The 14011-nt window shown below is 35.9% G+C and overlaps 1 protein-coding gene across 2 annotated transcripts in view; it reads right to left on the reverse strand.

Annotated features, from left to right (window-relative positions):
- Positions 1-14011, reverse strand: part of PTPRQ (protein tyrosine phosphatase receptor type Q) — a 141854-nt gene that overhangs the window by 108375 nt on the left and 19468 nt on the right. For both annotated transcript variants that reach the window (XM_056342105.1, XM_056342104.1), the window contains exons 13-19: positions 11804-11954; positions 11221-11327; positions 10683-10777; positions 6544-6706; positions 4868-5128; positions 1835-1995; positions 764-875 (exon numbers count right to left, since the gene is read on the reverse strand). In XM_056342105.1, coding sequence (XP_056198080.1) covers positions 764-875; positions 1835-1995; positions 4868-5128; positions 6544-6706; positions 10683-10777; positions 11221-11327; positions 11804-11954 — 1050 coding nt within the window. The remainder of the gene's footprint in view (positions 1-763; positions 876-1834; positions 1996-4867; positions 5129-6543; positions 6707-10682; positions 10778-11220; positions 11328-11803; positions 11955-14011) is intronic.

Here is a 14011-nt window from a genome sequence, read left to right on the forward strand (position 1 = left end):
ACACACACACACCAGTTTTTAATTAAATTTCCAGATAATGGAGACACCTTCACAGTTTCTATAGAGAAATTAAATCATCTACCAGCATAAACCAGTAAAACTACCAAAAAATAATGTACTGTTGAATAAAGAACTTCAGATCTGGCTAGACTCCTGTTACAAAACCAATTAAATTAATTTTGGAACACCAGAGACATTATTTAATAAAAATGTAAAAAATGTCATGTTCAAGATCATGAATAAAACAGAGTTTAATGCCAATGTAAGGTTTGAGATATTCCAGCATGCTTCATTTCAGTTCCTTTCCCCAAAACCATTCAAAACCAAACTGCACTCTCTTTAAAAAAACACATCTGATATGGCTACATTTTTTTGAAATGCCTCCCAAGTCTAGCACTATAAATAAATTGGGGTATGGATATTACTACATGACACAACAGCAAATTTTTCAAAAGTTTATAAATTATTCTCCTTTATGGTGTATTTTTGGTGTTTTTTTTTTTTTTTAAATAGCCAAGCTAACGAATGAACACAACTATAACTCACATCCAGGGCTACTTCTTAAAAAATACCTGATAGAGAAACTCTCATGCTCTCATAGAACACCTCAGATTCAGTGTTTATTTTTATAGTTAAAGATGAAAACTTCTAATTGCTGTTCAAAACTGATTACCATTTCTCAGATACTATTGCACACATAATAAATACAAAAAAGCATAGTTAAAAAAAATCAACAAAATTTCATCAGTCATTATTAACTCACTTGTCACATTTGTTGTCACTGTTCTACTCGCAGGTGAACTGTAGACTGAAGAAGAAACTGCAGAAACTGTAACATTGTATGTTGTTCCAGGGACAGTATTAGAAAAATCAGCCTGAAATAGGACATAGATTTATTTAAGTCTTTGACCAAGAATCATGAAAATGAAAAAATAAAACAAAACAAACCCAAACCCAAAAGTTTAAGCATTGCATTACTAAAAGTGATCTGTTAATAAGCTTTTAGAAATACAACAGTATTTACCACAGTAAAAAAAGTAGTTTATATCTGTTAGCTACAGTACCGTACTTTGCCATCTTATTTAACTACCCTCCATAAGATTTGTGTAACATTCAATATTAAAGAACAACAAAATTAACTATTCATTTTATCAAAGAATCGTCTATCAGTGTATCTATAGAGGTTTTTCTGTATCATCATAGTCATCAAAGTAAATATGAAACATTACAAAATTCCTTTTTGAAAGAATAAATACAAAAGCAGCCTGAAAAACAGAAGTTTTTGATCCTTAAGTTAGCCCATCTTTTGAAATAAACATAATTAACAACGTTTTAGCAAGCATTTATATAAAATACCTGTATCTTTGCTGTTTCAATAAAAAACAAAAGCAAAACCAGAAAAAACATTATTTCTGTTAATATTATATTTTCCAGACAGCAGAATCAAAAAGTGGTCCTGTTTCTTTTTTGATGGCTTAGCAGTGAAATGTTGCCTGCATTAATGATTTAAGCACAGATCTTCCTGGCAAGTACACAATTAATGAGTCTGTATTACTCAATAGCTCTGCCCTTCCTTTGTTAAACTATTCATGAACCCTTGGATGACTAGCTGTACCCTTCTAGCAGACTTAAAAAAAAAAAAAAAAAAAGCAAGTTCACTACCTGTTGTTAGGTAACAAGCTCTGGATTGCTGAAATTTGCTCTCACCAATTTTTCATTAACACTTGCATATTCAAATTTGCATTAAGTAGCTAAGGAGGCAAGCTTGAATTCCTCATCAGCACAGTACGTAAGGAAAAGCTGGCCATACAAGTCCTGTAATAAAAGCACATACTTGATACTCCCTAACTCCAAGATCTAGGATAACAACAGAACCACAATCAGGAATAAGATCCACGTGAAATCTCTCTACATGTCCATACGGTAGTCTCCAATACAGTGAAAAAGAATATGAAGAAACTTTGAAGAATTTAAGTCCTTCTGGCTTTGCAGGTTCTGAAAGAGAATTGTGGAATAAAAGATATTAACTTAAATTACTTCCTTTACAAATATATTAGTTTCAACTGAATATAAAAGCATCCAAGAACAGTTTACTTGCTACATGAAGGATAATGGCTAATTAGCCTGGATACAACAGCATATTACACTACAGTTGCTATACTACCTCTGAGACTTGGCTGATAATCTCCCAACTAAACTGTGCAGACATCCCCATTTGCAGAGAGCAAGCTCAAGTATCTCTGCCCAGTGTTCAGTTAACAAAGAATCTCTGCACAGTCCTGGTGTTTCTGCTGTCCTCAACCTTAAAGTTAGCACTACTACTGTCATAACTACTGTGACAGTTGAAATTCATGATATAGCTGGTGTCTGTTCTATTGCTAGCCTCAAAGTTGTTAACCCTTTTATACTTTTCATGTGTTTGGAATCCCAGTAATCCCATGAAGTCTAGTAAGTCCCCAAAATCTGGATGTTTTACTCTGTTTATTAAAGCCAAGCTTCTACCTGCTCCTGTCATACCATCTCACTTTCTTCTGCCTTTAAATGCACTTTTAAATCTGTATCATCCACTCTAAGCTTAATAATGAACCAGATTTTAATTTCTTCAGTAGGTCATTAAAATGTTATCTACCTATAATATTGTATAATTTATCCACCTGTGCAATATATAGCCATGTGCATCTGTCTGCTTTCTACTTTGGAAAGTATGTGCAGCTAACAGCTGTCCCTATGCTTATCTCCCAGAGCAAGCCCAGTCAGCGATGCTATTTGTCACATTCCAGATTCGCCACTACCCTTGCACTCTGTCCTCTATCTGCCTTACTAACACGGTTCTTCAGAATTCAGACTAAATCTTCTAGTACTGTTTATACACTAATATCATACTGTGCAGTCCGAATATTGTATCACTTCCATCCTGAAAGAGCACCACTCCTGTCCTTTACTGTAAATCTCCTTATATATCTTTCATGAACTCTTTACACTCTACCCAAAGTTGCAGAATCATTTCAAACAGATTACTCCAGTTCTGTCATAAAATAATCTGAAATATTAATATAACCAAAAATTACCTTTAGATTTTATATTCAGACTGTATTTGGCTTATATGTGTGATTTTTAACTTGTTGTTTTATTTTAATACTAACAGAACAAAAAAAAATTAATAATATATGTAGAGGTGTGCAAGTGTAACTGAGATCATGATTTCTTCCTTTTAGTATATTTTTAGAAAACAGTTCTACTGCTGTCATCTGTACAATTATTTGCATGGATCTCAACTTCCTTTAAAGCTGGATTTTATGCTTATAGAGGTCTTTTTATACATACTCATGATTAATCTCTGAGTGTACAGTTATCACAATATTTAAGTCATTTCTTTACCTCAGCTGAATTACTTCTGACTCAGCAGTAGAAGAGAGCATAAAAATGTCCTCATGGAAAGTAAAATTTAGCCCCATGAAGCTAATGCTCTTCCTACTATTATCCCATGACTGAGAATTACCCTTCCCACTAACACTGAAAAAAAGCCTCAGCTCTACCCTTCTGCAGATATCAGGGAATGTGAGCGTGGTTCACTTGAGCCTCATTGCACCTGCTCTGCTACAGTCCTCCCCTCTGCTTCATGCACACGCACACACACATCTTACCAGCAGTGGTCAGCCTATTTGAATGAAGTACATAGCCACTATATTTGTGTAAAGCATAGTCAAAACAATTCACTGTAAATTTCACAACTTCAACTACAAAACCACTACTTAATATCTGCAAAACATGCTCTGAGTGAGTGGACTGAAAATTAGTTGAGGTGGAGTAGATACATCAGTGAATATGAAGTGCAAAATAGAACGTGTATCATGATTTCTTAAGTCCCCAAAATCTGGATTTATAGATCAGCAGGCTCAGCATCGCAATGTTATCTCATTATGTTTAGGTAAATGGAAGTGCAAATAAGTCAACCAAATTGACTTAAATTTTCCCTACATTAGAAAAAAAATGTAAGTTGCAATTGAAGTATTCTAGCATTGCAGTCCTAGTTTAAACTTTAAAAGACATACAAGATTTTTTCTTATTAAATTTATCCTCAAGGTATTACCTTAAGACAAGTGTAAGAATTTTCACCCCTACATCACTTTATTTTAAAGGCTTTCTTTGACCTCTTGCTTCAGTCCCCCTAAGGCACCAACATTTTGTCAAGCACTGATCCCAAAAGCAGACATACAAATGTCATGACATTTGGTCAAAGTAGTCAATCAATGACAACTTCCAGCAGTTTGCAAGTCTCTCTCATACCACCATGTCATTGCCACAAAAATCCCTATAAAATGTATTACAAGAAAGCAGTAAAAAACATCAGTGGAGGTAATTCTGGTGCATATTTCTGCTCTTTAAATTTCATCTGTATTTTACATTAATACATTACAGTAAAGTGCAGACACACATTTCAAGATTGAGATTTTACTCCACTGTTTTAAACAGAAATCTAATAAGAAACAGTCCTTGAATGGAGTAGTTTACAATCTATAATCTTAACTCTACAAATATTTGTAAACCTTTTAACTGAAATCACGTAAGGCAAAACTCATCTAATGTGTAACTCTTTACAAGGCAAGACCTGAAAAATAATGAAAATACTAAAAATGGTCAAAAGAAATGCAGCACAGCTAATGAAATTATGTTTCCAGCAGCATATCACTAGATGCAGGTTGAATAGGGTGTGAGTAACGTATGTCTATAACCACAGCAAACTATTATATGCAAAATCTCTTGAAATTCCAATGTTATTACAAGTGATATGTACCAAGCCACATGTGCATTGTTACTGACAGCTACCATTCACTGGCAAGGAGAGAAAGCAAGAAACCATACAGACCTGTTACAATTTCAATGAAAGCAGAAGGTCCTTCTATATTTCCTCTTAGTCTTTGCAGTGTGAAATTATAAATGCCCCCAGCAGTCAGGTCTGTAACACTGAAGTCAGTCAGTTCTGCTGGAATCTTGAACTTGTTTATAAAGGTGTTGTTTGATAAAGATGCTTTATAAGAAGTAAAATTAGTCTTGGTTGGATTCCACATTAAAGTTGCAGAGGAAGTATTAACCATTTTTAATGTCAGACCACATATCCCAGCTGGTTCTACAGTAAAAATTATTCAGATTAATAAAGAAAAAATTAATACATAGCCCCTAAAATGCAAGAAAAGTACCACCTTTTAAAAATAGGTGGTTTTTACTTAAATGATTTGAGGGTTTACAGCATCATAAAATACTCATACAAATTTTAGAAGTATGTTTGTATGGATATATAGCTAACACTGTCATTATGCTGCAGAGGGTAAAATCTGGGGATGTGTCTCCTGTGTGCACTATGTAATTTATGAAAGAAAATTCCAGACTTATGAGATCTTCTGTAATAGTAACATTGCTCACTGCTGAAACAGAATGAGGACGGAACACTTTGTAAATAGTGGAGAGTTTATTCAGTTAAAAGTTTTCTATAATACATCATAGGCCATATAATTTTAGAAAACTGTTCATTCGTTCACTTAGAGATACAGTAAATTTCATAGCCTCAGTGATTGTTCCTTTTTTCCTTTTTAAATATTCCTTTTAGTTATATTAAGATTCCTAAATTACAGATAATCATTTACAAATAAGACCTCCATTAATTTCTGTAGCACAGCCACAGTTAGAAAAGAAAAATGTTTCCATTCCTTCTAAAAAATGAATCTTCCAGATTATTGATTTATCTTGCTTGAAGCTTTCTGGAAAATAGTTATTAGCATAATTCCATTAAGGGCTGGCTTATTCAGCATGAAAAAAACTAAAGGTTTGTGATTAAAATGATGGGATAAACTCTCCGTAACCTAGCCATATACTGGACTCAGCCACCATACTCAAGAACATTTGCTTGACGGTAAAAAGCACCTTCAGGACCGTGATGATGACTATTCCACTGCAATTTTCATTAACAAGAATCTGCAGGACCAGATCTGGGGTCTATAAACCTGTTGCTTCAAAGCTCTGCCACAAAGAAATTATCCTCTTTTTATGCTGTATGACAGCAGCATTGAAAAAAACATGTTTGCTCAGAGACAGAAAATGAATGCAAGACACAGTTAATCTTCTGGACCTTGTTAAGCTATCTGAAGTACAATTCTTATTAAGTATTCTGTGGCCTTGTACAGGAGCAATCCTCCAATTTTGGATCATGGGCTTTAGGAGATGCAGAAACAATTGTAAACAACATAGCAAGGTAATTCTTAAAGTATAGGAGGCTATCCTGGCAAGATCATCTTCTGCTAGAGCATGAAGAATTTTGAGGGTCCACCTCTTTTCAAATATCTGCAACGATGTCTACACTCCTCAACTTCAACCCAGCAAGTTACATACAAGGCTCCTGTTTAAGCAGAAATTGCCCCCCAGAGTTAAAGTTTCATTTTGAACTGTGTGACCCTTTTGATTCACTTCCATACAATGATTTACATGTCTCTGAACATTTACTGTTTTTCAAAAAGAAAAAAAAAGACAAGTTATAAGGTATTTCCTTACTTGTGATAACTGTTTTCTCCACAGCCACAGAAGAATCCAAGCCTTTAACTGTCCTTAACTGAAAAAAGTATTCTGTCCCAGGGGCCAGATTTCTCACTATAGCTCTGGTGTCATGAACAGTTCTGGTAAGCTGTTTTTTATTATTCATCAGACAATATGAAAGCTATGGAAGAAACACATTTTCTGATATCAGACTATTTCACTTCATAAAATAATGTTCAGAGATTCCAACTACCTGTTTTACACAAAAATACTGACAATATTTTCCACATTTTAATGACAAAAAAAGAATCAAGAATATGGCTTAAGCTTTATATTATGTTCCACAAGGTTGACTCACTACTTAATGTAAGATTCCTTAATTGCCCCATGGTGAAAGCAGTGGAAGCAGAAGGAGGATATTAAAGTGTAACTCTGACTGCTCAATCTAACAGCTGTACTGATGAGCTGTACAATTAACTACAAGATAGAAAAAATAATAGCCAAGGGGTAGAAGAGCAGCCTAAGGATTAATCAACAGGATGAGATAAAATATTTTTTTATTCTAAAATGGAGACAATTCCAAAATCTCTGTACCTTTCTGGCAAAACAAACAAACAAAAAAAAAAACAACAAAAAAACCCCAAACAACAAACCAAAACAAACAAAAAACCAAAACAAAACAAAACAACCTGAACATACAAAATCAAACAAAACCTACCACCAACCAAAAAAACATGTATGCACCATTCAGAGCTGAGATCCTGAAAAGAGTCCCAAGGAATCATCCACTCATAACTGCTCACTGGTATACCTTAAAAACTCATTTGTTTAGAGCCATTGCAGAGAATAAAACTGCTGGAGATACCAAGTAACTGAAATTTGGGCATTTAACTCCCAGAGGTTGTGAGGACTCCTTCTGACCTCCCAGACTACTCTAAGGTGAGAAAAAAATTCCCATCGTAGTCTTTTCTGTGGACATAGAAATCTGTTACTGCAGACTGTTTCCTATCTGCACTAGTGAAAGGCAAGATGCACACCGTGTCTGCCCTGAAGAGGAGGGCTCTAGACAAGCATCCCCAGCACACACACATGAGTTTCTCAGATGTGGCAATTAGTACTCAGAGATCAAAGATTTGCAACTGCCTACACCAGTGTGTCCCAGGTCCTGCCACCAGTGATTTCCTCCAGCAGAACAGGAATAGTCTACACATGGCAATGACCTTAAAACACTTTGGTTCAGCTGCTATTCATTTGGGGAGGAATGATCCAATTCCCTTTTGTGTATTTTACCCACACAATACCTGTCCATACACACTTAAATCTTGGAAGACTGTCATCACCTTATTAGAATTACTACACTGCAAATAACTAGAAGAAAAGCTATATATTAATTTACATCTAGTATAAACAAGTTAGGAAAGTACCTTTTGTGCACTCCTCGCTCTACAAACTACAATATATTGCATAGAAAGTTGGTGAGCTGGGATAATTAATTTTAAATGATTAGTAAAATGATCCCTTTTATGCAGGTGCACTTTACTAAGCAACCAGTCTACTGAAGCCTTTCTCATTAAAGATTTAAAGACAAGCTCATTTATTCAGACAAAGCACTGTCTAATGTGGCTGCTTGCTCTATGAGATGCTGAACAATAATACCGTGCCATAAAGATCAATATTACAGATGACAAGTACTTTCCACAGGATGGTAAAAATAACCTGACACACACAAAATTATATCTAAACCGGTTCAAAACATGAATGACCTCACTCAATTTAATTGTAAAATTTGTAAAAAATACTCCAGGCTACATCAGCAAATAGTGCTGTGGTAGGTTAACTGCCTGTTCTTATTCACTCAGATAAATGCAGCTTTACATAAGGAAGAAAGAAGAAATGTCAGGAACCTATACTAAGAATACTCAGATTTCAAGTTTTAGGTAAGGATATAATCAAAGTCACAGGGAAGGGGGAGGAAAAGAATTGGATGTTGTAATATTGGGGTATAAACTGTGTAAGACCATTAAAGCAAAGTACTTTGTTTCATAGTAGTGCTACATACTGAAGAATATCCTAGTCAAGTAAGTTAACTATACAAGGCTATACCTTGAAATCTTTATTGATTCAAATGACATGTTTAGAGAACAGTTTACTATCAAGAAGTTTTATTGACTGCATGACTGTATTTGCAGACACGCAGTGACTGCAAAATGCAAAAGATAATACAAGACACACTGCAAAAGACAGGCTACAAAAGAGAGAGTGGTTGAATATTGTAGTGAAACATCATAAGCAGATGAAGTATTTAGATGTCGTAGTGGATTGCTTCTGATCAGAAAACTGAAAGAACAGAAATAACTAGATTTTGCGCTAAGTGTTGCAAAGGGTATGGTTCAAACTACAAATGCGGAAGAGCCGCTCTGTAATACCAACCATGAAATATTAGTACTCAGATTCCTTGTATGAATAGAAATAAAAAGTCCAGCACAGTGGCATTTCATTAGAAAAGGAGAAATAAAAATGAGCAAACAAATTAATGGAAATTATGAGAAGCAGTCAAAAGTGTCATGGTATGAAAAACATTGACATGCAACTTTAATACATAATACACCAATCAAGAAGTTCCTGGAAGGAATGTGAAAATAGCAAAACCATTTGAAAAGTAAAGCAGATTACTTTAAGAAAAGATTGATTTAAAAACTGGAGGTCATGTCAAAATAAGAAAAATAATAATGATAAACTTGTCTAATACATGCAAGTGAACTTAAGAAGCACAGGGAAGCAGAGCAGAGCAGAAACATACATCAGCAGACCAAAAGAGACTGAAGAGCAAATTGACAATAGTATAACAACAAATGAAAATGATAATTTAAACACAGAATAAGCTTATCTATGTGCTGGGGAGGCCACTAGCTGACCAAAGGGAGCATTCAGTATAGACAAGCCCATATGAGAAATAGTAACTGAATTATTTGTTTCAGTGGTCAAGGATGTTCCCACAACAGAATCATTATTAATGAACTACGAATTTTGAGTCAAATTGAGTTGTCTGAAATTGAAATGTCCACAGAAGAGGTTTTTAAAAAAGTCTGACAGTAGTCAGAAATGTAGACAGCATGATATTGCCTAGGAAGGGAATAGGAAGCAAAACAGACAACACTACTGACCATTGGACAACTCCATCATGCACCCACATCCTAGGTGAACACCCTAACTCAAGAAGGATATCAAAGGATTAGAAAAATTAAAGAAAAAAATAATAAGAGATGTAGAACAGCTTCCACATAATACTGCGCAAAAGACAATTGAGAAATTAAAGTTTATAAAAATCATGAAAGGTATGGGTATGGTGAAGAGGTGTCATGGTTTAACCTCAGCTGGCAGCCAAGTACCATGCAGCTGCTTGCTCGCTCCCCCCACAGTGGAATGGGGAGGAGAATTGGGAAAATAGGGCAATAGGGAAGTACTAGCTATTTCTACTGCCACAAGAACCTAAAGAATACTGATGTACTCTTTTGACGAGGGCATAACAAAATCGTGAATTATAAAGGATTAAACAAATTCAGGAAAAATAGTCCCTGTTTTTCTTATTTATGTCCAGTTTCAATCTATCACTTAGGAAATGCCTGAAGTATTTAGTGCCCAAGGTTGGGAGGGTATGGGAGGTATCAAATATTTGCAGTTTTGCTTTGTAAATTGCTATGTTTAAAGAAAAAGTTTAATTCTGTAACTTTCTAATAAAAACATTTAGATCCTTCTATACATAATTATTTTTTTTACCTTGCAATTAATTAGTTTGTATTAAAAATTTGGAAAACTAAGAAAACAAGATTACATTGCAGTTGCACTCAATCCTTAACCTGTAATCTTTTTTTTTATTGCATGCTAGCTGAAAAATCAGTTTTTGAAAGCTCTTAAAAGCACAATTTTATATAAAATATTGTAATTTACACAAAAAGTGTTATGTAATATGAAGTATGTGTTTAGCTGATATTCTCCCCTAGCACTACTTCCCTCTCATACTTATGTGGGTTATAAAGATAAATATTTATTGTTGGGCTTACAGTACATACAAGATGATAATTTCATTGAAAAGTTACAAAAAAAAAAAAAAAAAAAGAAAAATGTGCTGCATTGGTTTCTTCCCATTCTTATCTCACCTGAAACATATCAAATCCTCCTCTTGGTGGTTTCCAAGAAAAATAGACCATATTTTCTCCTTCAAACAGCTGTAAATCTGATGGTGGATCAGGATCTGAGGAGAAGACAGGAGTAGATGCAAAATTTAATATCAAAATAGTCTATATTAATTTGAAGGAAATGAACATCTACAGAAGACACTGCTGTAATTCATTCAGATTTCATTTTGTACTTAAGAAGAACATATAATAAAGTAAATTACTACATATTAGCAATAGAATCAGAAATAAAATAAATGTTTGTAAGTTTTTACGGAAAAGGTTTATCAACTTAACATTAATGGTAATTCAGTTATTGGCATAATCCCATTGACTACAGAGAAAACTTGTAAAAGCTTTTATTTACTTTACAACTTTCAAGGATGCTTAGATTGAAAATCTAGCCATTTTTAAAACGCATTGATGTAATAAGGAATAGCTTTTCTTAGACAACACTTTAAAATGTAACGACCCTAATTATCTGAAATCGTGAAAAATTATTAATAAACCATAAACCTACAGGTGCTAATCTTGAGGATGGTGGGGTGACTTCTTTTTAATCCATTGGTTGTCACAATACTGATTAAGAAATCGGTGCCTGGCAGAAGACTCTCAAATCTGGACATTCTACAAAGATTTAAAAAAAAGATATTGTGTTCTTTAAGATTTAAAAAATGCATGTATCTTCAGATGTTGATTCCTTATAGTATTATGGATGTTATTTACGCATGATGTGTGTATACATGTGTATATGCTGTCGGTCAAAAACTATTTTAGTTTGATAAAATCTTAAATAGGATGCATCACTCTATAGCTCACAGCAAGTTCAAGTACTAGAAAGTCTTAAAACATTAAACATCCAGACTCCAGTGCATTATTTTATCTTAAATCCTTTGCACAAACACATTATATGAGATTTGTAATTTGTTAAAAAATGCAATTCTTAAAATCATCTTTTTTCACATGGGTATAGTAATGTATATCAACTAAAACATCAAATACATATCACATATAGGTAATGCTGCAGGCTAGTTATTTCAAATATACAGTGAAACATCCATTTTGAGTTCATGTCAGTTATTTTTCAAATGCAATCCTCATACCTTACACCAGAAGGTAACATTTTGTCCTCACTGAAGACCTTACTGTTTATTGAAAGAACATATCCATCAAACATATTTTGGGCTGGTGGCCAGGTAACAGCTATTGATTCAGAGTCTCTGCTATAGTTCAGATACTTAACTGCGCTTGGTACTGTGTGACAATAAAAAAAATGCATTACTTTAAAAATACATTTAAAATACATTACTTTACCACAGGATTCATCTGAATGCAACGAAAACTCCGCAAAAGTTATGTCAGGTCCTTGCTTGTCTCAAGGACACACAGACTAATACCATTGTGGTACCATGTATAGGGACTTCCATTATCCACAAGATCCAGAGCCAAACTGCTGGCTGCTCTGTAATGCTACTTCATGCAGTTCTGACCTCACTGATATGGAGTTCCTTAAAAATGGACGATTCCTCAAGAAATGTGACTTTAAGAGATAACATACTGGGCTGAGATCAAAGTCCCCACTAGCACAGTACCTTGTATTCAACAGTGGCCAAGAGCATGTATCCACAGAAAAGCAAGATTTGCATAGAGTGATAATCCCCTTTGGTAACCTGCTAGACTGCAGTTTGCAGCCCAAGGATTTCCTGAACCAAAGGTGATTTCTGAGAATTTAGTAAACCTCGGCAGATTTCTCTTTTATGAATGTCTTCAGTCTCCACTTGAACCTACAACTACAATCATCACACAAAATATCATGTGGCCATAAGTCCTGCAATTTACCTATAAATCTGACAAACATCCATTACCTTTTGCTTGTTTTCTACTTGCTCTCTTCTACTTTCAAGTCCTTAGTTCTTGTAACAGAAATGTCAGTGAACTATCATTTCTTACTCACTCCATAACTACCTCTCCAAGACTTATCCTTTCACAAGTGATTTTACATTACATCATTGCTCTTGTCTCAGTTTTAGCTCGGTGGTTCCTTAAATTTAAAACACTACATATCTTTGATCACACTTGATGCCCTCCTATGAACCTTTTTGATTGCATCAACTATGCTTTACTTTTTTCATATTAGGGACCTGTTAGAGGAAAATATAAAACGCCAGATCCAACAGCCTGAGAGGTCATGTTGCCAGGCCCAACCTGTAGCAAGGCTGAAGCTGTATTCCCAGCAGGCACACACACAGAGAACACATATATACACCACATGTATACACATACATGTGGCTGGCCACACAGATCACAGACAGACACTCAGAGCACTCACACAAACACAGACAGCACCAATGGCCTCATCCTGCTCGCCTCTCCAGCTGGGACTGGAGGTCCACTAGTAAGAATACTTATATACATACATACAATGTGGATCTCCCCAGCAGTTGGGCTCAGACACTCAGGCTGACCAGTAAATGCCCTTGGATCCCAGTCTCCTCAGTTGCTGGCACACACACAGAGCTCACCAGGACTTTCCAGGTCCCAACAGGTGACCCACCCTGTGCTCTCACCCTTAGGGATACACAGATGCTCTCACACCCAGAGCTGGCCCAACCACCCCCTTGCTCCTAGGCCACTTGACCTACCGACCAACTCATCCAGCTGGATCTCACTAGCAGTCACACACTCACTCACACACCCACACTCACTATAGATGCTGTACCACAGACACAAGGGCCCTCTGACTTGTGGCACAACCCCAACTGCAGCACTCATGCTCCTGTACACACTTGCGCACACAGAATAGGAAGGAGTTAGAAAAGGATGTAATAAGACAGACAGATTGTGCTGATCAGGTGCAGGGCACAGTCAGACATTTACATGTGGTGAGTCATTTTTATCCCCTTAGCCCTCTATTTTCCCAGACTTGTTTTTCCCCAAATCACCCCTCCCTTTTCCTGCCTTTGATTCCTCCCTCAAGCATCCCATAATAAGCCCTGTGCAATCCCAAACTGCTTTTCCATGGCATCCCATAACATGTCCTACACGCCTAGGCAGTAATCCCCCTTAGCACAAAACGTGATCCAGAGAGCTCCTCCTGATGATCTGTCTGGATGGGCTCTATACTTGGACACAGGGGCTGAGGCTGAGAGCCCTGGGAAGGACCTGGACAGGCTGTCCATTCCTCAGGAGTCCGTAGTTAGGGTTCCTGCTTGCCACTGTGTTCCTCTGGGCTTGTGGAGATGGACCTTTGAATTGCTCCTGTGATGGGCCTTGGAGTAGCCTCACAGGGTATTATGCGGGCTACCATTCTT

The sequence above is a fragment of the Falco biarmicus genome, chromosome 5 (genome assembly GCF_023638135.1).
Source record: "Falco biarmicus isolate bFalBia1 chromosome 5, bFalBia1.pri, whole genome shotgun sequence".
In the NCBI taxonomy this organism is placed as follows: Eukaryota; Metazoa; Chordata; class Aves; order Falconiformes; family Falconidae; genus Falco; species Falco biarmicus.